Source organism: Typopeltis vanoorti, chromosome 20 (genome assembly GCF_054136105.1).
Source record: "Typopeltis vanoorti isolate ZY-2024b chromosome 20, IOZ_Tvanoo_1.0, whole genome shotgun sequence".
Lineage (NCBI taxonomy): Eukaryota > Metazoa > Arthropoda > Arachnida > Uropygi > Thelyphonidae > Typopeltis > Typopeltis vanoorti.
The window spans coordinates 13,112,888-13,138,074 of NC_143568.1; the positions used below are offsets into that span (position 1 = coordinate 13,112,888).

General features: G+C 36.3%; 1 protein-coding gene across 6 annotated transcripts in view; it reads left to right on the plus strand.

The window, feature by feature from the left end:
- The window catches only part of LOC150095243 (solute carrier family 2, facilitated glucose transporter member 10-like), a 208,886-nt gene that overhangs the window by 115,328 nt on the left and 68,371 nt on the right, over positions 1-25,187 (plus strand). For all 6 annotated transcript variants that reach the window (XM_090409703.1, XM_090409705.1, XM_090409702.1 and 3 more), the window contains exon 7: positions 7,808-7,916. In XM_090409703.1, coding sequence (XP_090265829.1) covers positions 7,808-7,916 — 109 coding nt within the window. The remainder of the gene's footprint in view (positions 1-7,807; positions 7,917-25,187) is intronic.

Below are 25,187 nucleotides of genomic sequence, written 5' to 3' on the forward strand. Positions count from 1 at the left end.
GTTAGAAAGTAAATTATTCTACATCTATCCTGATTCAGAGTATCTTAATATGGTGACATGATTTTGCTACTTGCATTATTATTATTTATTATTAACATTTGATCTCCATAAAATCAGAGACTCATCATGGGAGATACACACTATCACACACAGTGCTCATCCAACCATGCCTTAAACTGATTCAATGTGTACATTCACAACACACTCAGTCAATGCATTCCACTTACCAACCACTCTCCCTGCAAAGAACTCCTCTGCTTGCCAGTGATGATCTCTTGTTCTACCCCTATTTCCATTCTATGAAAAATCTCTTCCATGTCAACCTGATAACAACAGACTAGGTTACATGTCTCAATCATATCCCTCCTCCTCTTCATCATGTTTTGCAATTTACATTCTCTCAATCTGTCCTCTACTCTATATTCCAAAGACCACTGACCACCTTTGTGAATCTTCTCACCGTGAAAACCCAGTGACCAAATATGTGCACAATAATCCATAGGAAGCCTGATCAAGGTCTTATACAATTGCATCACAACCTCTTTATTTCTGCATGTCAGGATCCTCCTCATCATTGCCATTATCTGATGTGACAGCTTCACAACTTGTGCAATGTGGCCCCTGAATTTCAGGTCCTTATCCAACACCACTCCCAGATCTCTTATCTCCATGACCTCTTTTAAAGTTTCCCCACCAAGTGTATACTTTGCATCCCATCGTTGTTTACCAAATTTCAAAGCCTTAAACTTTGCAACATTGAACTGATAGTTCAACTTACCCCATTCATGCAATCTATTCAGGTCTTCCTGTAATGCCATAACATCTGCTTGATTCTGCATTGCTTTCCCTAATTTTGCATCATCTGCTGCAACAGCTGCATATCACCAGTTAAACCAATCCCAATATCATTAATATACAAATTTAGTCCCAAAACTGACTCTGGCAGTACACCACTAGTGACCTTCCTCTTTTGATACTGCACCCCCATATACAACAAGAAATGACAACTAAGCAGCAGTAACACTACTGAACTTTCTTTTTTGTGATATACATATGAACAGTTTTTATATGGTGAAAATATAGCATAGTATTTATGAAACTTAGATTAATTTCAGCAGAAAGCTGAACAACTGAAACTGATTATAGATTGCAAAGAAATATTCTAGAATAAGTACCTGCTTCGATAGATACAACAATATTATTGCCTTATTTCTTTTGTTAAAACAATAAAATTGAAGTTATGGATTTTTGAAACTGTCTGTGATATTTATAATTCATTTCCGGGAATGGAGAGGGAGATATAATTGGAAATCTTCTAAATGAGTATAAATTTTGAATCAGTCCATATCCGATATCTTTCATCTATTTTTATCATATCTACAGAAGTTAAGCACTGGATATTATAGTAATGTGCAGCAAACAAACAAAACAACAACAACAGAAAGGTCTGTTGCAGTTTTAAATGAAAGCAAAATAGTTTATGCTGAAATATCATTAGATATAAATTTTTGATATTAAAGTCTCACATTTGGAAAGTGAGTAATGCAATTTAACATCATTTGTCATTCATAAAAACAGCAAAACTAGTTTATAATGATGATGCATCATGATCCATATAATGATATTTTGCAAAGAAAGAAAACAAAAGTTAATACTTATTTTAATAAATGTTATTTAAAAATATATATATAAATATTTAACATAATGATTTTCAATGAATGCATTTGAAAATAGTACAAAAATATCTGCAATATTGTCCATAAAATAAAAATATATATAAATTGTCTTGTTCTATTGCATTGATTTGAAAAATAAAAGGCAGGAAATTTACTACTGCTACTAAATAAATTCATTGCAAAGGCTGGTCATTTCAGGATTGACTATTTATTTTCATGCATGTGAAATTCATTTTCATCTTTGGGAACAGACAGTACAATAAATTGTGCCACAAAAAAAAAAAGTTGAAATATTGAAGTACAATGAAGAAATTCCAAGTAACACAGTATACTTCAAGTCAAGTGACATAAAGGTTAGACCGGTTTCAACCTTTATTGAGGTCTCGTCAGTGGGATGTAGACCCAAACATGGAGATACTAAGGCAGAAGCAATAGGAGAGGTCATATTTACCTATAGGAGTTGCAAACAGGTGTACCACCTTATTATTGAATTACTCTGGATTAAATTTCCAACATCTTTCTCTAAATCCATATATATATATATATATATATATATATATATATATATATATATATATATATATATATATATATATATTTGTGACTTTTTAGACAAAATCTTTTTAACTTTAAGAGAACACAGAAGACACATTATCAATAATAACTTTTTAGAATTCCTATTGGTTTATTAGGATGTCATTAAAATAACATATATGAGATGACATCTCTTCCACCAGTTCAAGAGAGTGACCATATGGTTTTGACTTGGAAAATGAATAGACATGCAGGAGTATCAAAGAGACGGGAACATATGTGGAATTATAAAACAGGTGATTATAATAGTCTTAGATGTCAACTTGGGGAAGTTTCGTGGAGGGAGGAATTGGAAGGCTGGGATATCATTAGTGCTTGGGAAATTGTGAAGGAATATTTCTTAGCAGCAATGATAAGCTGTATTCCACCAGTGAAGAAGAGGACACAATTTGGAGTAAAGTGGATGACAAACAATATTAAACAGGAACTGCATGTGAAAAAGAGGCTATGGAAGAGATATAAGGAGACAGGTGAAGAGAAGATGCATGAAGAATATTTTTTTGAAATTATCATACCATAATCTTTGGCTATCTCATTTAGATCCAAAATAGCTTTCTGTAAGTTATCATCAGAATTTGTAATTATTATTATTTGGTCGTCAGCAAAGAAGACAGTGTTTAAGTTCACAGTAGGAGAGAGTTTAAGTTCACAGTAGGAGAGAGTTGAATACTTTGATGGAAATTTTTATTCCATTTTATTATTATTTCATTTAGGTAAATATTAAAAAGAGTTGCTGAGATGGGACATCCCTGTCTGACTTCTTGGTTTATCTCTCTCGTATATGATAACTCATGATTTAATCTTATTTGTATTTGATTATTTTCATATATACTTATGGTAGCTTTTAGGATATTATTTGGTATTTGTCTTTCATTTAATATGTTAAATAAAATGCTTCTTTTAACTTTGTCAGATTCTTTTTCAAAGTCTCTTATTAATTTTAGGCAAAAGGCTGGGTCTATACATGATCGTCCTTTTCTAAATCTATTCTGTACTTCTAAAATAAAGTTTTTGGAATATTTATTTCATTAGTTTGCTATTTAAAATTCTGCTACATATTTTGTAACAGGAATTTAGTATGCTTTATACCTATTATACCATCTTTATACCATCCGTATTATCTTTTTTAAAGATAGGAATCACAATTGCTTTTTTCCATTCTATTGGGGGGGTTACCAGTTGTATAAATTTTATTTAAAAATAATAGGAGTCTTTCTTTGAATCTTGTTCCTGCATATTTATATAGTTCTGAACCTAGCTTATCTTCTTCAGGTGATTTTCCGTTTCTTGTTTCTTTTAGACTGAGTTCTAATTCTTCTTTAGTTATTTCCTTTTCACTTTCATTAAATGTTTGCCAGTTGTCTTTTTTAAAATATTTATCTGTCCACAATTCTGTGTAGTAATTTAGAAATTCTTCTAATTTCAATTCGTTGTTTAATTTTATGTTTTCTTTAGTATCTGCATTTAGGTGTTTCAAAATCTTATATACATTGGGTCTTACTTTATATAAATCGTGTTCTAAATTGGAAACAAATTTGTTCCATGATTCTCTATGTCTTTTTCTGATTTCTCTTTTAGCTATGGCTCTTATTCTTTTATATTCTATTTCATCTTCTAATCTTTTACTGCTTAACCATTTATGATAGGCTTCTTTTTTCATTTTGATTATTTCTTTGGTTGCATCATCCCATATTTTCAGTTTTTTCCTTTTATTGAATTTTTTGGTCTTTCCTAAGCTTTCATTTGCTGCTGCATTTAGTATCGTTTTTATATTAAGCCATTTATATTCCTCATTTTGTTTTATTTTATCTGATATTGGTTAATTCTTTGTTCATATAGCCTTTGTATATTTGTGTCATTTAATAGTCTAGTTTTATAAACAAATGTCTTAAATTTTCTTTCTGTTCTTGTTACTTGTAGCCCTTTAGGTGGTAATCTTAATTTTATTTTAACTAGGAAGTGGTCACTACTTATTTCATATTCTCTGTGAACTCTAACATCTAACGAAAACTTTGTCTTTTCATTTAAGATAAAATAATCTAATATTGATTTCCATACTCTTGCTGTCCAAGTATATTTATGTATGTCTCTATGTTTATAGAAGGAATTCATTATTTTTAGGTTATTATAAACTACAAAGTCAATCAATTTTTGATTGACTTTGTAGTTTATAAATTCATTAGTTTTGATATTGGTTAATTCTTTATGTACCATAACATTAATTCATAATGTACCATTCCAGTTTAGAATATGTTCTCCATGTATTCCTATATTATTATTAATTTTCGTGTTTCCAATTCTTGCATTTAAGTCTCCTGCTAAAATTACATAATCATTTTATTTATTTTATTATATATTCAATATATTTTGTAGCTGATTATAAAATTCAATATTATCTTGTTCTCTTCTTTCTTCTGGGGCATATAAACCAATTATTGTTAAATAACCTCTATCTATTTTTATTCTAGCTTCTATTATTCTTTCATTCCAGAATTTATAATGTTTTAACTGTTTTGAAATGGAGTTATGAATCCAAATCATGACTCCTGCTTATGTTCTTTGATCTCTGTCAACTCCACTGTATATCACATTAAAATTTTTGGTTCTCATGGTTCCTTTTAATTTATTTTTTGTTTCAGTGATTACTGCTGTTTTAAAATTTTTTTATTTAATATTTGTTCTAATTCTATTTCTTTATATGCTATTCTTCTTAGCATTCCAGTTTGCTATATGTATTATATTTTGTCGTTTCCATTTTCGTTTTACCTTTTCCATTCCAGGGTCGTTTTCCATAGATTCATTCCGATTACCTTTTTCTGTCAGCTTAAAAGTAGAATTATGTTCTCCATGTCAGGTGAACTATCCATCATCTGACGATGGATAGTTCAGTGGTAGGGCTGCTACCTTAAGGCTTCTGAACTAGCCTTCTTCCAAATTTAAACCCATAGGAGGAATAGGGTATATTGAAGGGTAAAGAGTAGATTATAGTAGAATTATAGTAAAGATTTATAGAGGGGACATGGTTATAAGGTCAGAAATGGAAAGACCCCATGGCCCTCAAGTACTCTGATAGCATAAGGGTCATAAAATAGGAAGCGATGGCTGATAAGGCCTTATAGGAAAGATTAAAGTGAGTGGATCTTCCTCAAAGTAGAAGAAGAAGTGGATAGATCCAGCTAGGGGACCACGGGAGTGCCACTTCCCTTACAATCAAGATGATTGCCCCTTATGTTTTATATATATATAGGTTAATGAAACTCCCTTCCCCATATATATATGTAAATAAGATTTTTTTTTTACCTTGAGAATAATGTATATTAGGGTTACCAAGTAATTTTATAAACTTGGTTATTTTACTCCTAATCCCAAGTACACAAACAGTTAAGTTTGCATGCTTGGTTCGCAAACCACCTTTAGACTTGAAACATAGTTCAAGTCTAAAGGTGGTACAACACCAACACTAATCACTGAAACAACTCATTGTAAAGGTGGGTAAAGCTCTGATCACTATTCTTAGTATTTTCCATAATGTAAAGCACATTTAAAGTAAGCAATCTTAACTGTTTGTTTACTTGGGATTAGGAGTAAAATAACCAAGTTTATTAAATTACTTGGTAACCCTAATATACATTATTCCCAAGGTAAAAAAAAATCTCATTTACATCTATATCTCCTCCAGAGAATATTCAAAATAAAAACACCTTTTAGCAACTTGCATAGGTAAAGTTGATAGGCTCTGTATTACTAAAACCCTGGTAATTTAGGGTCTAGCTACTCGCTGAGGAGACCTCAAAAAAGGTTGAAACGAGTCTGGGTAGTGACCCCACCCATAATGTATTGCAGTATGGGTGGGGTCACTACCCAGACAACAACCTCAAAAAAGGTTGAAACGAGTCTGGGTAGTGACCCCACCCATAATGTATTGCAGTATACATCTCTTAGTGAGATGTGCTTTACATTATGGAAAATACTAAGAATAGTGATCAGAGCTTTACCCACCTTTACAATGAGTTGCCCTGGTGTTGCACCACCTTTAGACTTGAACTATGTTTCAGGCTCAAACTTAACTGTTTGCTTACTTGGGATTAGGAGTAAAATAACCAAGTTTTTAAAATTACTTGGTTACCCTGGGGGGGGGGGAGATCATTTTTATTGACAAAATTTGGCATCAGAACTCTGATTATAAGAATTCCACACTTAATAGATGAATTTTATGAAACTTGGTATTTAAGATCTCTGCTAAAATTTGTTAGTTATTAACTGTGGTTAATAGCACCAAAATTAGTTGAAATATAAACCAAAAATGAGTCATATTACATATTTATGCAGAATGGAAGATAATTACATGGTTTTATTCTTGGACCACTGCTGTTTAACTGATTTGTTAATGATATTTCATAATGTCGTTTGACAAGAGGATATTCAGTTATTTGCCGATTATACAAATTTGGAGCAAGTTATAAGGATGGATACTAATATTTAGTTGCTTTAGGGAAATTTGAAACATTCATTAGATAGTTTTAATGGAGAATATGCACTAGAAATATTTAAATATCTTTCACAGCTTACATATATAACAAAAATTATGTAGAATTTTATTCAAAAACTGTAATATATTTTATCCAATGTGATGTAAATATTGTCAGGCAGACAGACAGTTAACTACGTTCAAAAACATGACTCACAATAACGAGTCATAAATCATGCATATATTACAATGGATGAAACATAGTGGAGATTTTGAATAAAATTCTATATAATTTTTGTTGCATGTTTAAGCCATGAAAGTTATTTAAATAGTTTTTTTTTTTTTTTAGTTTGAACACGTGTTTAGGATTACTGTTTTAACATTGCCAAGTGCAAGTTTTTATATTTTGAAGTGTAAGTTAATGCTTTGGTTCGCAAGTTAATTTCATCCACTCTTTGATCACTGAACCATACTCAAAGAGTGGATGAGATTTAGGATCTGGTGGGTGATGGCCAACAAAGGCCTGAAGTTCAAAAAAGGGCTCATAGAGTGGCACAAACATATCCTGAATCAGACTACACCTGGAGAGTTATCACAAATCGAGTCACTTAGATTCCATTGAGGTAAGAAAGCTCTGGGTCCACAGGTAAGAACTGAGGTCATATCAGAAATATGGAATGCTGATCACAAGGAAAGTATGAAGCAATAAAATTTGCAGAGCTTAGTAGATAGACAGACTGAGGATGGACGATACAATGGACTTAGTTCATGAGAGTTTATCAACTAATATAGAAGAGATAAGAAGACAAAAGGTCATTCCTGAAGGGTGTATAAGAGTTAATGAGAAGGAAAGCAATCAGGAGTAGGTTTTATATAATGACTAGTGAAATGTGCATTACCAGAATGTGTTGTATGATTGGTTTCAGATACAGTATGACAGATCTGTTCCTGTTCAAGTGAGACCTCCATGATGAGTCTGACTTTGTAAAGGTTTCTTAATAATAGAATTGATAACATTTTATTATTTATTTAAGATTTTGTAAAAAAAAAATAAATATTTTATTTTCAGGCGCTACATGTTTGGAATAGCAGTCATACCTGCTTTTTTACAGCTCCTTGCAGCACCTTTTCTCCCACCCAGTCCACACCATTTAATTCTTAGAAAGAAAACAGAAAGGGTAAATACAGCAAATAATTCAGTTTTGCAGAATTGAGTCATGATATAATTTGTTTAATTTAATATTTAGTTGATGGAAGAATATTAGTAAATGATTCAACTTATCGTATTAGGGTCATTTCAAAAGTTCTGTACACTATACATATGTGGCTGGTAGATGATGTAATAGTGTCCAACTCCTAGCCAGACTGTGAAAAATATTGTGCTCGTTTTCTCTTTCTGGTGTTCTTGTTGTTTAAAATAAGACTTCAAAAATGGAAGGAATTCTTCGGAATCTCACTAACATTAGAATACTGTGCATTGACCAGCTTTCATACATGAAAATTGAAAACTTATGTAGAGAAAACCCCAACTGAGATGCACTATACTTTATTAATTTTGTGGAAATGGTGCAGTAGATTACAGCATAATGTATGTAGAAAAATCACAACTGAGATCTGCAATGATGGTGTTGATTTAGTGGAGATGGTGCAGTAGACTGCAGTACAATGTCATGGTGGACATCTCATTTCCATGAAGAATAAGCATTAAAGCATCAATAATAGAAGACTATTGATGGCTACAAATGGTGCATCAACAATTATCTTCAACAGTCTGCTGGAAGAAGATTAGTGCAAAACATCACAAATGAAGCAAATATCTCAGAATTGGACTGAAATTCTGAAGAAGAGAAAACTTGCTGGTAAGTAGCCTACAATAGAATTGCAGAACACTGTTGCATCATTATGAGACTGAAGGCCAAAATTTATGAACAGAATTGCTACCAATGATGAAATGGGAATAATAGATTTTGAATTAGAATTGAAAAGCCATTCCTCAGGGTGCTTAAGGGTCAAAGCTGTATAACTGAGAGGAGACCTCCACATAGCCTTTAAAGGAATGTGGAGAACCGACCAGGGCTTCTGACCTAATGTCCAATCCTCACCTTCTCGTGGTGCACCCTATTGGGTATCTACTTGGATACTGAACGGACGAGGATGGGCTGGCAATTTGGGATTTAGCTGACCAAATTGTATTCTTACTGGTTAAACCAAAATATAGAATGATGGTTCAACATGAAAAAATTTCATGCCGGCTGGGGCATCGCCCGGTTAAACAAGGCCCCATTGTTTTCGCCAGGGAACCAGGGCGAACAGCGAAAAGTCAGGTACTGGAACAAATCTGAAAACAAACCCCAACTCAACATCACCAGAGTTAAAGATCGGTACTATCAACGTAAGAAGCCTGAATGGCAAAGAAATGGAGTTAGCTGAGGAATTAGATAAGTACCAGATCGACATAATAGGGGTGACTGAAACAAAAAAGACCAAAACTGGTGAGATCTTTCTGAGCAATAAATACAAAGTGTTATATTCAGGCAATGACAATCAAGGAAAAGAAGGAGTAGCCATAGTATTCAACACAAAATACGAGGCTAATCTTCTTGAATGGCAGTCAGTCTCAAGTAGAGTAATGTGGGCAAATATGAGAATGGGGAACTGGACAATGAGATTTATTTGTGCCTATGGTCTCACAGAAGGTTCTACTAAGGTAGAAGTGGAGGAATTTTTTGAGGCTTTAGAAAAAGCAATTGACACAATGAAAATGAAAAGTTGGTCCTTGTTGGGGATCTAAATAGCAGAGTAGGAAATGATTGTGAGACATACAAAAATATTTTGGGAAAATTTGGAGAAAAGAGAAAAGCTAATAATAATGGCAAATATCTGTTGGATTTCTGCTCAGGACATGGACTGGTTATTACTAACACCATGTTCCAACATAAAAATGTGCACAAATTCACGTGGAGAGAAGACGCAAGGAATAAGAAAAGTCTCATTGACTATGTTATTGTTGATAGTGATGTTTTCTCCCTGGTGCAGGACACCAGAGTGTACAGAGGATTTGAAATTGGAAGTGATCACTATTTAGTCTTGAGCAGGATAAAATTGAATTTCATATTGAAAAGAATAACATGTAAGAAAGTTTTAAAGTGAATAAAAGTTGAGCAGCTCTCAGATGTGAACTGTAGGCTAAAATACACAAAGATTGTTGAAGAAAAAATGAAAGAGTTTGAGAACAGGAACCAAACCTTGGAGATTCAGTGGCAAACTCTGAAGAAAACATTGACTGATTCTGCCAGAGAGGCATGTGGTGAGGTTGTCTGTAAGGATAAAAAAATCAGAACTCCCTGGTGGACACAGGAAGTTAAAGAGGCAGTGAAGGAAAAGAAGAAAGCATACCAAAAGTTCCTGTCAAATAAGTCAGTTTATGCTCTTAGAGAATATAGAGACAAATGCAAGAATGCTAAACACTCTGTAAAACTAGCTAAACAAAAGTCATGGGAGGAGGACTTTGGCAAGAATATAGAAATAAATATCAAGAAGGTGGCAAAATATTCTGGAGGTTGTTGAAGAAGCTTAAGAATGGAGGAAAGAGTGCTGTAAAAGGAGTTAGAGATGATGAAAGTGACATGAAAACGGGAGAAAAAGATATCCCTGAAGTATGGAGTAATTACTTTGAAAAACTGCTAAATGAAACAAGCAGTGATGACAGCACAGTGATAAAAAACACTGACCAGGCATGCAGTCAGGAATACATAACTATACTTAAAGTAGAAAAAGCCATCAAAGGCTTGAAATGTGGAAAGGCAGCAGGAGTAGATGATATTCGACCAGAAATGCTGAAGTATGGTGGTATAAGAGTCTTACAGTGACTGCACTGCGTAGTTCAGAAAGCCTTGACAGAGGGACGAATTCCCGATGGCTGGAGTAGAGCTCTCATAGTACCCATATATAAAAAGGGAAATAAAACTGCATGTGAGAATTACAGAGGTATTTCCCTACTGACTGTTCCTGGCAAGATCTATGCAAGTATACTTGAGAAACGGTTGAGAAGAATTGTGGAAGAAAAGCTTGGTGAAGAACAAGCTGGATTCAGGCCAAATAGAGGCTGTTAGGATCAGATCTTCACTTTACTACAAATAGTCGAGAAAGCATGGGAATTAAACAAGATCTATATTTAAGTTTTGTCGATCTCGAAAAGGCATATGACAAGGTGCCAAGAGAGAAGCTATTCAGTGCGCTGCAGTTATATGGTGTCAATGGGGCATTATATCAAGCAATACTTAGTCTTTATTTGAGTTGTAAGTCAGCAGTTAGAATTGAAGGAAGTAAATGAGGATGGTTTAAGGTTTAATCTGGTGTGAGACAAGGATGTACATTATCCCAACTGTTGATGTACATTATCCCAACTGTTATTCATTATCTATATGGATCACATTATGAAGGAAAGTGGTATTAAACATGATATCAAAATTGGAGATGTTAATGTCAGCTCTTTGCGTTATGCAGATGATGTTATACTTCTAAATAAATCCACTACAAGTCTGCAAGATTCTCTGACTAAATTGAATAGCTGTTGTAATAGATATGGTATGAAGTTCAGCAATAAAAAGACAAAGACAATGAAAATAGGCAGAATCATTGAAAATGTCAACTGTGTTGTGAATGGAGAATTTGTGGAACAAGTAAAACATTTCAGCTATTTAGGCACGATTTTTACTGAAGATGGTAAATTAAATATAGAAATAGACAACAGAATCAGCAAAGCTGGTATGGTGGGAAGTCAATTGAATAAATTCATATGGAATAAGAGAGAAATTAGTCGGAACACTAAATTAGCTGTGTACAAGACAGTGTTCAAACCAGTTTTAACTTATGGATCTGAGAGCTGGGTCAGAAGTAAAACACTTGACCAAAGACTAGAGATCACAGATATGAGAGTCCTGAGAAAGATTATAGGCGTGAACAGATGGCATCAATGGCAATATCATATTAAAAATGAGGATATTAGGAAAGAACTCGACATTGTCAGCATCCAGGAATGCGTTAGCAGAGCTAATCTCAGGTGGTATGGTCACTTAAACAGAATGGGCGAGGAAAGATTAGCAAAACAAGTGTTCTCTGCCAGGTTGGTAGCAAAACGACGCAGAGGAAGACCAAGATATAGGTGGATTGATACGGTACAAAGTGCTTTAGACGATAGAAATATAAGATCTGATAATATTGGAGTCTTGACAAGTAACAGACTGATTTGGAGGAAAATTGTAGATAGGAAATTAATAATGATGTAATTTTTTTCATGTAGTACTATCATATCCTGTACACCCCTTGAGGGTACATGGCAGGAATTTGATGATGATGATGAAGCCATTCCTCACATGGGAAATATCCAACCTCTCCTTATCCACAAAAGATACCATCATTAATGTAAAATGTGGTTTGCGTGTGAGTATTTATTACATTAACTTTTTTGCAAGACATTTTATTCCTGAAAATTCACAGTATAAGACCTGTCACATTCTTGGCTGGACTTCTTATTTTCAGTGATAATGTGAAATCACATTTCATGTGAAGGATCTAATCTCAGAAAGTGCCTCCTTACCCCTAGACTTTGAATGTTTTTTATTCTTGTTGAGAGGCTTATACGCTGGTTAAACATGATAACTAATATTTAAGGAATTGAGAGCATATACTAGAAATATAAATTAAATAAACTTTAATATATACTTTCCGATATTTCGGCAAACGTCACGTTGCCATCTTCTTGGGAACTTAATACAAAGACACGTGCACACAAGTACTACATAACAGCAAATGAGAACTGAAGCTAGGAAGCTAACGTTTTCCTAAAGTCCTGATGGTGCACCCTGGCTGGCTATATTGGTGGTTCTTGGCCTTTGGGCTGAATTTCTTCTGATAAATGTTTCCCAAATTTGGGGCAGTCTCATGCATCCAAATTTGTTGAGGTTTGGCATGTTCCTAAGTGCTGAGGCTGATTCCATGAATAGTCTTTCATACTTGAACTTGCTGCGGTGTATGACTGTGGCTTTCTTCCATCTTATTCTGTGGTGAGTATCCAGAGCGTGGTCTGCAAGCCCAAAGTGGCTGTACTGGTGAAATCGGATGTAATCCTTGTGTTCTGAGATTCTGATATTTGCTGTCCTGCCTGTTTGGCCAAAGTAAGACAATTTACAGCTACAATGGACCTGGTATATACCAGGTAGGTATAGGGGAAGTGGTTGGTCTTTAGTGGAGCAGATAAGGGATGCCAATTTTCTATGTGGTCTGTAACAAGTGGTTAAGTCATGTTTTCTTAAGATTTTGTTGATTTTTTCCGAGGTGCCTCGGATGTAGGGAATGGTGATGAATTTAGAGTAATCTTTTTTGTGAAGGGGAGGGGGTGGTGGGTTGTGGTTAACTGGGTTCAGTATTTTCTGGATTTTTTTTTTTGGCGGGGGGGGGGGGGGGTAGCCATTGGCTGAGAAAGTGTCACGGATGTGATTTAGTTCAGTGGTTAGGGCTTGATCATTTGAACAGATTATTTTTGCCCTGTTGAATAGTGTCTTAATAACTCCATATTGTTGTGAGGGGGGGGTGATGGGATTGTTGGTGAATGTATCTGCCTGTATGGGTGGGTTTTCTATAAACTGAGAAAACCAAGGTTCCATCAGGTTGGCGGGTGACTAGTGTGTCTAGGAAGGGGAGGTTATTGTTTTCCTCTTTTTCCAGGGTGAACTTGATTCTAGGGTGTTGGTTGTTTAAGTGTGTTAGGAAGGAGAGGAGTGAATCCGGGCCATGTGGCCAAATAGCAAATACATCATCAATGTAGCGAACCCATATGGTAGGTTTTTGTGGGGCTGAGTTTGAGGCTTTCTCTTGAAAAGTCTCCATAAAGAAGTTGGCCAAGGGTGGGGGAAAGTGGTGAACCCATGGCTGTCCCCTCTATCTGTTTGTAGAATTTTTCCTGCCAAACGAAATAGCCTGAGTTCATTGTAAACTAAAATACGGCTGAGATATCGGGAGGAAATTTAGCTTGGATTAGCTCTAGGGTTTCTTTGAGGGGTACATTCGTGAATAGGGAGGAGACGTCAGAATTGACCATTATGTCATTATGTTGCAGTGTAAGGTTTTCTATACTGGCTTTGAAGCGAGCTGAGTTTTTTATGTGTGATGGTGTGTTGCCAGTATAGTGTGAGAGTGCTTTGGCTTAATGCTTGGCTAGTTTGTAAGTGGGGGAATCAATGCCATCCACTATGGGACGTAATGGCACATTTTCTTTATGTATTTTTGGGAGCCCATATATGCGGGGGGGGGGGGGTCTAGAGTTATAGGGCTTTAGTCTGTTAGTAACCTCCAGGCCAAGAAGTAACCTTCTTAAGGAGCCTATGGAGGTTTCTAATTTGTGAGTTGCTGGGATTGTAATTAATGGAGAGGTAAGTGGATCGATCTAATAGCAAAGCCTTGAGCTTACCTGTGTAGTCATTAAGGTTGAGTACCACAGTGGCGTTCCCCTTATCCACTTTGGTGATCACTATTTCTTTGTTTCTCTTCAATTCTTGTAGTTGAATATCGTTGCCGATGTGGTTTGGAAGTTGGCGAATTCCGCGTTCAATTTGGATCATTAATTCCTCGGCCAGTAATTTCTTAGGAGCAATGGCGAAGTTGTGACCACGTGACAGAGCGTTGGGTGCTTCAGGCTTCAAGATAACTGAAGAAAGGTTAACTACAGTGTTAGTTTGTAGTTTAGGTTTGGACACCGAGTTCTTTATTAATTTATCAAACTTGTTGATATGTCGGCTCCGTATTCATTCAAATTCTTTATTAGTTGCCGTACATGAGACATCATGTAGGACTGACCAAAGCTCGTGATTAAGCGTATGCGAAAGCTCATTCTCTAGCGCTAGAATAGCTCTGTTTATGTCGGCTAGGGCACCGCGTGTAGCGGTAATTTGCTCCCGAAGTAAAGCCTGGCTTGCCCGGTTGTAGATACGGAGAGCTATCTGTGAGACGAAGCGGTATTTAAATTTTACACAGTTTGGGATAACTCGATTATCCCAGCAGCATTTTAGGAATGCCAGACGGTTAAGTTGTCTGGATAATTTAAGCTTTAGTTTGCCGTAATGATGGGCCTTGCGTGCGAAGGAATCTCCGTGGATGATCATTATTCTTGTTGAGAGGCTTATACGCTGGTTAAACATGATAACTAATATTTAAGGAATTGATGGCGTATACTAGTATAGAAAACCTATTAACCCTAGTAGCCAGTATAGAAAACCTTACACTGCAACATAATGACATAATGGTCAGTTTTGACGTCACCTCCCTATTCACGAATGTACCCCTCAAAGAAACCCTAGAGCTAATCCAAGCTAAATTTCCTCCCGATATCTCAGCCCTATTTCAGTTGACAATGAACTCAGGCTATTTTGTTTGGCAGGAAAAATTCTACAAACAGATAGAGGGGACAGCCATGGGTTTACCACTTTTCCCACCCTTGGCCTACTTCTTTATGGAGACTTTTGAAGAGAAAGCCTTAAACTCAACCCCACAAAAACCTACCATATGGCTTCGCTACGTTGATGATGTATTTGCTATTTGGCCACATGGCCCAGATTCACTCCTCTCCTTCTTAACACACTTAAACAACCAACACCTTAGAATCAACTTCATCCTGGAAAAAGAGGAAAACAATAACCTCCCCTTCCTAGACACACTAGTCACCTGCCAACCTGATGGAACCTTGGTTTTCTCAGTTTATAGAAAACCCACCCATACAGGCAGATACATTCACCAACAATCCCATCACCCCCCCCCCCCTCATAACAATATGGATTTATTAAGATACTATTCAACAGGGCAAAAATAATCTGTTCAAATGATCAAGCCCTAACCATTGAACTAAATCACATCCATGACACTTTCTCAGCCAATGGCTAACCCCCCCCCCCCAAAAAAAAAAAAATCCAGAAAATACTGAACCCAGTTAACCACAACCCACCACCCGCTCCCCTTCACAAAAAAGATTACTCTAAATCCATCACCATTCCCTACATCCGAGGCACCTTGGAAAAAATCAACAAAATCTTAAGAAAACATGACTTAACCACTTGTTACAGACCACATAGAAAATTGGCATCCCTTATCTACTCCACTAAAGACCAACCACTTCCCCTAGACCTACCTGGTGTATACCAGGTCCCTTGTAGCTGTAAATTGTCTTACTTTGGCCAAACAGGCAGGACAGCAAATATCAGAATCTCAGAACACAAGGATTACATCCGATTTCACCAGTACAGCCACTCTGGGCTTGCAGACCACGCTCTGGATACTCACCACAGAATAAGATGGAAGAAAGCCACAGTCATACACCGCAGCAAGTTCAAGTATGAAAGACTATTCATGGAATCAGCCTCAGCCCTTAGGAACATGCCAAACCTCAACAAATTTGGATGCATGAGACTGCCCCAAATTTGGGAAACATTTATCAGAAGAACTTCAGCCCAAAGGCAAGAACCACCAATATAGCCCACCAGGGGGCACCACCAGGACTTTAGGAAAATGTTAGCTTCCTAGCGTCAGTTCTCATTTGCTATTATGTAGTACTTGTGTGCTCGTGTCTTTGTATTAATTTCCCAAGAAGATGGCAACGTGACGTTTGCCGAAATATCAGAAAGTATATACTAAAGTTTATTTAATTTATATTTCTAGTATACGCTGTCAATTCCTTAGATATTAGTTATCACTTTGAATGTTTGCTGACAGGAATACAAGACCAACCAAACATGGACCAGCAATGATAATGCAGAATTGAGATTATATTTCAAGTTCTTTAGGTATATTTTGTTAAATGTTTATTTATTTTTTTTTTACCAATAGGAGTATAGTGTGCAGAACTTAAGGCTTGTCTTTTAAAATGAACCTTGTAACTTATATGCATTCAGTTATTTTCAAGTTGTATTTAGTAACATAATGGCTAGCTGTGTTTAACTTGGATTTAATAGCACCTAGCCATAGTTGTAATGATACCAGACACAAAAGAAAAAATGGTGAACCTAATCCTATCCATTGACAAGAACAAATGCAGCATTATAATAAACAAACAGACATATCTCATCCTGGAACTTGCATTTTTCAAAACTTGAGCTGCTGATAATCCTTACAACAAAAAATATATTCAAGACTTTTTTTCTAGATTATCTTCTTGTGGTTGTACACCATTTGAGAGATCTGAATACAAATCGCCACCTTCTTTATCTGGAACATAAGAACATAACATTGCATTGTATGCAATGTTATGTTCTTATCATCTTTCTCCAGAAAGATATCAGAATAATCTTGAACAGCCTGTATACAAAAAAAGGCTTCCTGTTCTGATGGAATCACATCAGTTGCTCAAGAGATATACTGCTTAAACTCCTGTATATTTATCATCTATATGCTGTATTATACTCACCTACTTTACAGAATGGAAGAAAGTCTATATACAATAATTTCAAAAAAAAAAAGGTGATGTGTATAAAATCAAACTATTGACATGTTGCTCTCACCTCACTGTTGTCCACAGTAATAGAGAAGGTCTTCATCAACTGGTTTATGTTACCAACTTCTGGATATGAGCCATGGAAGGGTTTAAAGAAACCATTGCTGTCACACTTGACATTTCCAAAGTTTTAATAGGGTTGTACATCAGGGATTCAGCAAATTGCTATCTTATGGTTTGCCTTCCTCCCTTTGTAATTGTAGTATTGTCAGTTTTTTTCTAAAAGTCATTCACTACATTTAATGTCAGAAGGTGTTCTCTCTTTAGATTCTTCCTCTTAATGTGAGTGTTCTGTTATATCACCTATTCTCTCTCTTATATATGTATAAATGACCTGCTTTTGCTGACCTCAAACCCTATTCACACGTTTGCTGATGATAGCACTCTCTCTACTCATTCTACTCATATGACAAACTTTACAGTGCTCAAACATCTTGAGTTTCAAGATCATCCTTTTTCAAGCGACAACAACTTAGTTACCTTCGATGTTTCTGTTTCCAAAATACAGCTTTGTCTGTTTTCTTGCAAAAAAGACCTTAAGATATTTTCCACTTACCTTTGATGATGCTCAACAGGTCAAGACCAGATTTCTCTTCTCACTGATTCTTACTCCTAACCTTTCCTTGCCTAATCACATCATTTGTAGTCTTTGGCTTCCAAAAACTAAGCATCCTTTTTTGCTCAAGACTTTACTTCTCTTCTGTTCATTTGATTACATTGTACAAATCCCATGTTTACCTTGGAATACTGTTTTTATATTTGGGATGGTGCACCTAAGACCTCTAAAAATCTTGATGCAGTTCAGAAGCGAGCAGTTCTATTCAGTGATGACCCCTCTCTCTCTCTCTCTCTCATAGACTCTGTAGGTTTAGCAAAAATGAAATGGGGGTTGGGAATGAATACTAGTGCCACTGAAGAGCAGCCATAGAAATATCTATAGAAGAGATAGAGCAGAAAATGACTATATGAGATAGTAGCTGAAGAAAATATGTGATAAGTAATCAATATCCATCATAGTTGAACTGCTGACTTGCCAAACTTGTTCTTCCCAGTCTTGTGGAGCCTTCCTCATGAAGTATTTCCCAAGGACTATGCCATCCAGCTCTAAGAGGAACATCACCAAATTATTTTGCTCTTGACCACAGCCCATAAATTTCTGTTTGGAATAGGCTTTGCAGCATGTTGTGCAAAGGAATGATTAAAAAAAATAATAATAATAAATTCACATTTGGTCTAATTATCTAAACAGTTAGCCTAATCTTCCTTGGAGAGAGATCAATATTCATAATTCTGACTGGCTTCTCCTCTCTTATTTCTCAGACCAAGCTTTAAGAGAAGTTGAATTCTTATTTGTCAATAATGAAACAACACAAACCATTCACCCTATCTACTAAAATAATCCTCATAATTCTTTAATATCCTGACCTTTTCTAAACCAGTTTGTCCTTCACATACACTGCTGACACTAGCTCTCCTCTGACCCTAATCTTTTTAAAAAGATTAAGGTCAGGGAAAAAAATTAAAAAGATTTAATTTAATTTAATTAAAATTAAATTAAAAAGAAATCCACATTTCTTTTTCTGCATCCCTCTCCCAGCCAGTTTCATCCCCATATCCCATAGCACAAAATACTGTCAATTGAGATGACCTGCAGAATTTCTCGGCCTCTTTTCCATGTTCTGGTCATTGCTCCCATTCCCTTCACCTGAGCACTTTCTTTGATAGAATAAGTGAAATTATTCTTTCTGGGATGAGTCTATTTATTCCCCACTTCACTCAGAACCTCTGATCCTTATCAAAGCATTGGTTTTCCACCAAAGCTGAAAATGCAGATGATTCATTCAGTGACTCAAGTCGAAAACTCCAGCTTCTCATTCAGCTTTCCCTTAACATTAACAACTATACAAATCATCAAGAAATCCAGAGTAGAAATTGGAAGGGTCAAATCCTATAAACTTACTTCTTCCAGTGCAGTTGAGCCTCCTGGTCCCTCTCCAAAACTGTTGGAAAAGCTTTTATCCTAATAGATATTTCTACCCCGTCTCTCTCTCTCTCTCTCTCTCTCTCTCTCTCTCTCTCTCTCTCTCTCTCTCATAGAGTGATATTTCTACCTCTTTCTCATCCTATTTGTACAATAGCAGCATCTTCTAAACAAAAGTCAAAGCTTGGCATCAGTCTTTTTCTCCAATTCTTGTTTAGAGAACTATGACAAATCTCTGTCCACAATTCTACAAACTACCCAGAGCATGCCTCTTTTGATCTTTCATCACATCTTTCATCAGAAAAACACTCATATAGCCCTGATACTAATAAGTGCTCTGGCCTAGATAGTATCCCTCCAGACTTGCAAATGCTTGTGCTTCAGAATTGACATCCATCCTGTATTGCCTTTTACAAGCTGTTACTTATATCGTATCTATCCAACAGCATGGAAGCAAGCTTTTATCCAGCCTGTTCTTAAAAAAAGGGAGATAAGTCAGCCATCAAGTATTGTCCCATTGCCCTCACCTCAGTACTCAAAGTAATGCTGAAAGTCATCGATAACTAGCTTCTTCACTACCTTGGAGGCCCATTATTCCAATAGTAATCACCAATAATGATTCCACCATTCTCCTTCTACAGCACAGCTTGCTAACCTTACCCACCTTTGGACACAAGACATGGAAAGACATTGAAAAATTCATGTGGTAGTTCTTGATATTTCCAATGCATTTCATCATGTTTGACATCAAGGTATTTCTACCATGCTTCTTCATCCTTGACCTAAGTAGGTGAAGATTAAAGAAACATGATATAAAGACCTTGATAATTGTATTACCAGCTTCTTTAGTCTTTCGTTGTGTGTTTTGGTGGATGGTTCCCTCATCAGATGCCTTTATCAATGCTGGAGTACCCCAGGGTTCTGCACTTTCACCTACACTTTTCATCCTTTTTTTCACTGACCTCTCTCTCTAACCTTATAGTGTATCCATTGTTTTGTTGATGACATTACTTTCCATTCCTCTTCCTTCATTCAAGAAAGTTTGATGTACTCAAATGATCTAAACTTCAAGTTCTTCCAAAACTAGTGTCTTTAATAGTGATCTCCTCACCATTCTCAAGTGGGATGAAGATTATTATTACAGACAACTCCAAGGAGTCCTTAGACTCATCGAGGGAGGCCCTAAACATCATGTCAACAACTATTCAGCTTCCATACAGTATCTATCATACCTTGCCTTGAACCCACTCACAGTCATGGCAGCCACAACAGACTCTGGCAACTTATTCCACTCATTCACCACTCTCCATGCAAAAAACCTAGTTCTGATGCCTTTGCTAACCACCTTGCCCAGTTTCCATAAATGGCCCTAGTCCTCCCACCACCAGTCCTGTTCTCAAAAATATCTTCTGAATTAATCTTATAGAAACCCTTCAGTAATTTGAATGTCTCAATCATATCACCCCCTCTTCTGCCTGTCAAGATAGTCTAGTAATTTTCAATTCCATGAAACACAGCCCTGTCTTGGTTCCCAGAAGAAAGATCTCACTTCACTTTGTCTTACTTTTGATAATGTTTTGATTTCCAGTCAAGATAGTTTTATTTTCTTCATTGAGTTTCACATTTGGCTTATCCTGGCATAAACATATTGCACCCATAGCCTCTTCAGCCTGTAGTGAACTGGTATTCTTTTTCATTCAAAACATTACTCTCTTGCTTAACTGCTAATGCTTTATAAATCCTGAATCCATCCATATTTGGAATCCTAACATCTCCCTAAGAATTAAAAATTATATAGAGAAGACGGCAGCTTTCCTAATTGGCAACATCTTTCTCACAGCCTCTTTGTCTCTTTCTTATGAGTGCTTTGTTTCTGCAGCATGATACATTCTTTTATTAGTAATTTCATGACATTATTCCACCAAACTTGTCACTACCATTCCTCCAGTTTCCTCTTTTTAATAAATCTGTATATCTAATAAATCTAGAGATCCTTTTAATAAAAAGTTCTTTAGTATCTATTTGGAAAAACTATGGAATTTGTAGATGGAAGTTTTTTCACTTTGCTATGTATGCTACCAATTATATACAGTGATACCCTGAAGTTACGCGGTGGGTGGGACCAATAAAAAGTGCGTAAGTTGAACTCAGGGTATAATTTTGCATGTAATTTATATATACACAAACATATAATTGGGACCAAAGGTTTACAAAAACACCTATATTTTTTAAGAAATATAATCATAATTGTAGTTTTTCGTATATAAAAAAAAGAAAGTTATTTTGATGTCGATGGTTTTATAAAATCTAATAGATTCATCTGACGACATAATGTCTTTTTCTTGTCACACAAAATTTCTTCATAGCAAGCCAGTGATTTTTTTATTCCTTGCCTTATGGCTATAATTCGTTCCTCGTTAGAATCTATGTCCTCCAAAATCTGTAAACCTTTCTTAATTAAGCTGAGACCTTCTGTTAATTTTGCAATTGTCATGTGCTTTTCTGGTAAAACTGGATCTGAGGTTTCAGTCTCTTCGGTAGCGAAGAGTCTCCGATATCGGAGACACCCCAAGAATCTCCGATAATCCTTACAGCATCTAAAACATTAAACGTTTCCAAAACTCTTTAACAGACAGTTGCTCATTTTGCCTCATAGCTTCATTCAGACTTGCAAACAAACACCGTGTGTAGTACACTTTGAATGTTTTTCTTTTCTTGCTAGCTAGCAAGAAATTGTAGAAGAATCACACTTGCTTCTTTTGGGCGACATTATTATTTTTTATGTGATTAAATTTTTATCAAGAACATAACATTAAACAATCGCAAGGTTTCTAGACTATAAAAATCGTGTATGAATGGAGACCACGCGAAACATGTCAGTGCTTGTTCGCAGCATGTGCGACACTGGCGAATGCGGCCAGCACCGGAAAGATATGACTAGTGGTGAGGCATGACGGGAATACGTACATATAAGAAACCGCGTAACTCCGGATTCGCGTAAGTCGTGGTATGACTGTATTTGGTTTAATCCTTTATCCAAGTGTAAGCAAACAAAGTTTGTGCCTAAAGTATTTTCAGGACTGGGGCAACTCATGGCAAAGGTGGTATAAGTTCTCATACCACCTTTGCCATGAGTTGCCCATAATAATGTATAACATGTATAATGCTATGCATTAAGGGAAATGTCACTACCCAGACTGGTTTCCCTGTATTAATTGCGGGGTTACCTCTCCAAAAACTTGTGAGATCCCCAGATCACCCAACAATGAGGGACCCAAAGAATCAAAAACTCAGCATTGTTCCCCTCAGTAATAGGCTCACCCTGTCACCGAGAAGAACTCTCAGCATTTGGCTCTACCCAGTGGCAGGCTCACCCCACCACTGAGCAGAACTGTTCATATTTCATCTAAGGGGTAACAGCAACAGCCGTGCCTCAGTTAGAACTCCATTGGCTACAGCATTGCTATCCATCACCCAAGCTTCCAACCAGTTTCGACCTTTATTGAGGTCTCATCAGTGGACCAGTTTCGACCTTTATTAAGGTCTTATCAGAGGGAGCCAGACCCACTGATGAGACCTCAATAATGCAAAGCGCAAAACACATACCCTTCCCTTAATGCATAGCATTATACATGTCTGCAAGGGTATGTGCTTTGCATTATGAGATACTAAGGCAAGTGATGAGATCTTATACCATCTTTGCCATGAGTTTCCCCATTCCTGAAAATACTTCAGGTTTCAAACTTTCTTTGCTTATACTTGGATAAAGGATTAAACTAATTATATAATTGGTAGCATAGCCAAGTGAAAAAACTTCCATCAACTCATCTCTGATCGAGAGAATTTTAATAATAATGACACCTTTTGACAACTGGCATATGGAAATATGACTTCTCCATTACTTCCACCTTAGTATCACCACCTCTGGGTCTGGTTCCTACTGATGTGCTTTTGCGAAGAAGTAGTTGCTTTCTGTGAGATGTGAGAAGCTCTGCTTGGGGGTAGGTTTTTGCCTGTCTCTGAGTGGGGCCGCCGCTGAGATTATGGCTTTGTTTTGGTGGTGGGGTGAGCCTGTCACTAAGTGGAGCCACCACTGAGTTGGATGGTCCTTCGGTCACTCGTAGGGAGTGGTCTGGGGGACTGCCTAATTTTTAGAGAGGTCTTTACTTAAACATCACCTCAATAAAAGTTGAAACCGGTCTGGGTAGTGACCCTTCCCTTAATACATAACATCGTACATGACTGCAAGGGTATGTGCTTTGCATTATGGGATACTAAGTCAAGTGATGAGAACTTATACCACCTTTGCCAGGAGTTGCCCCAGTCCTGAAAAATACTTCAGGCACAAAGTTGTTTGCTTACACTTGGATAAAAGATTAAACCAAATATATAATTGGTATGGAATTTGTAATAAGGTCATTGAACCTTCTAGCAAGCATAGATGTCACAAGTCTATTTACCAATGTCACAAGAGAACAAACATTAGAACTGCTACAAAATGTTTTCCACCAGACACCACCTTACTGTTCAAATGCTACAGAGGTAGAAAAACAAAACTTTTCAGCTTCAAGAAAAGTACTATAAAAAAAAGAGGCTTGTTATGGGCTCACTTCTATCTTTGCTTCTAGCAATTTATTTATGTAGTCATTTGAAAAGAAAGCCCTAGGAAAAGGATCATAAACCTAAAATATGGCTTATATTGTGTAATTTCCATGAAAATTGACATCATGGGAATACTCTGCCTCGTACAGAGACAAGATAGAATACAGAAGGTCACTTCAAATTACAGGATGGTAAGCTAGTTGTTTATTCAGGAAGTGACTCAAAGCATCATGAGGATGGCTGTGATACTGAAGATAATTCAGGCAAGAATCTTTCTTGGTTATAATCCCATTAATGACAGGATACTTTGTATTAGGCTTAAGGCTCATCCTACAATGTGCCAATTGTCGTAGTTTATGCGCCTCACACAGATAGGTCTGATGAAGAGAGTGAGGAATTCTATGAAAACCTATAGACTATTTTGGACTGCCTACCAAGGAGAGATGTATGTAACATCTTAGGGGACTTGAATGCAAAAGTGGGAAAGAGTATGAAAGAATTAGGCTTGAGTGTGGCATGTTTGGCCTGGATGAACATAGCACTCATGGTGAAAGACTTGGAATTTGCCCATGCTAATAGATTAGTTATTACCAACACTTGCTTCCAGGTACACTCACGATGGACCTATACTTGGACATTTAACATTGATAGGTCAAGGCACCAGATTGATTACATCCTGGTTCTCCAATTGTAGAAGACAAGTATCTCTGATATGCATATTCCTGGAGCAGACTGGGGTACAGCCCATCAACTAGAAAGAGCCAAAGTAAGACTGGGACTCCAAGTCAGGCACGTCTAGCTAGACTGGATGTCAGAGTAATCCCTAGCAGATTCACAGAAAAGGCATCAACTTAGTTGGATGATCTTTTCGAAACTAGTGAGGAAAACTCACCTGAAATGCTTTAGGGAGAAGCCAAGGTTATAAGGCGAAGAAGTAATTCATCCCAATTAGAACACCAAGAGATCCATGGATATCAAATTCAACATGGAACCTAATTGAAAGAAGGTGGTTGGAGAAACAAAGAGACAAAAGGGCAGAGGAATATAAGAGATTACATAAAGAAGTCAGAAGAGTCATCAGTCAGGATAAGGAAAATTTTTATACTAATAAATGTGAAGAGATAGAGTTCCAAATGAGTAGGTGCAATTATAAAAAGTTGTTTTGTTAAGTTCATGACCAAAAGCACAAGTTTAATTCCAAATTGAATGTCATCAAAGACAGGATTGGAGCAGTACTAACAGAAGAACTGGAAAAAATCAAAAACAAGGAAAGAATACTGGAAAAGATGGAAAGAATACTGTGAAGAACTGTACAGTAGAGAAGATAAG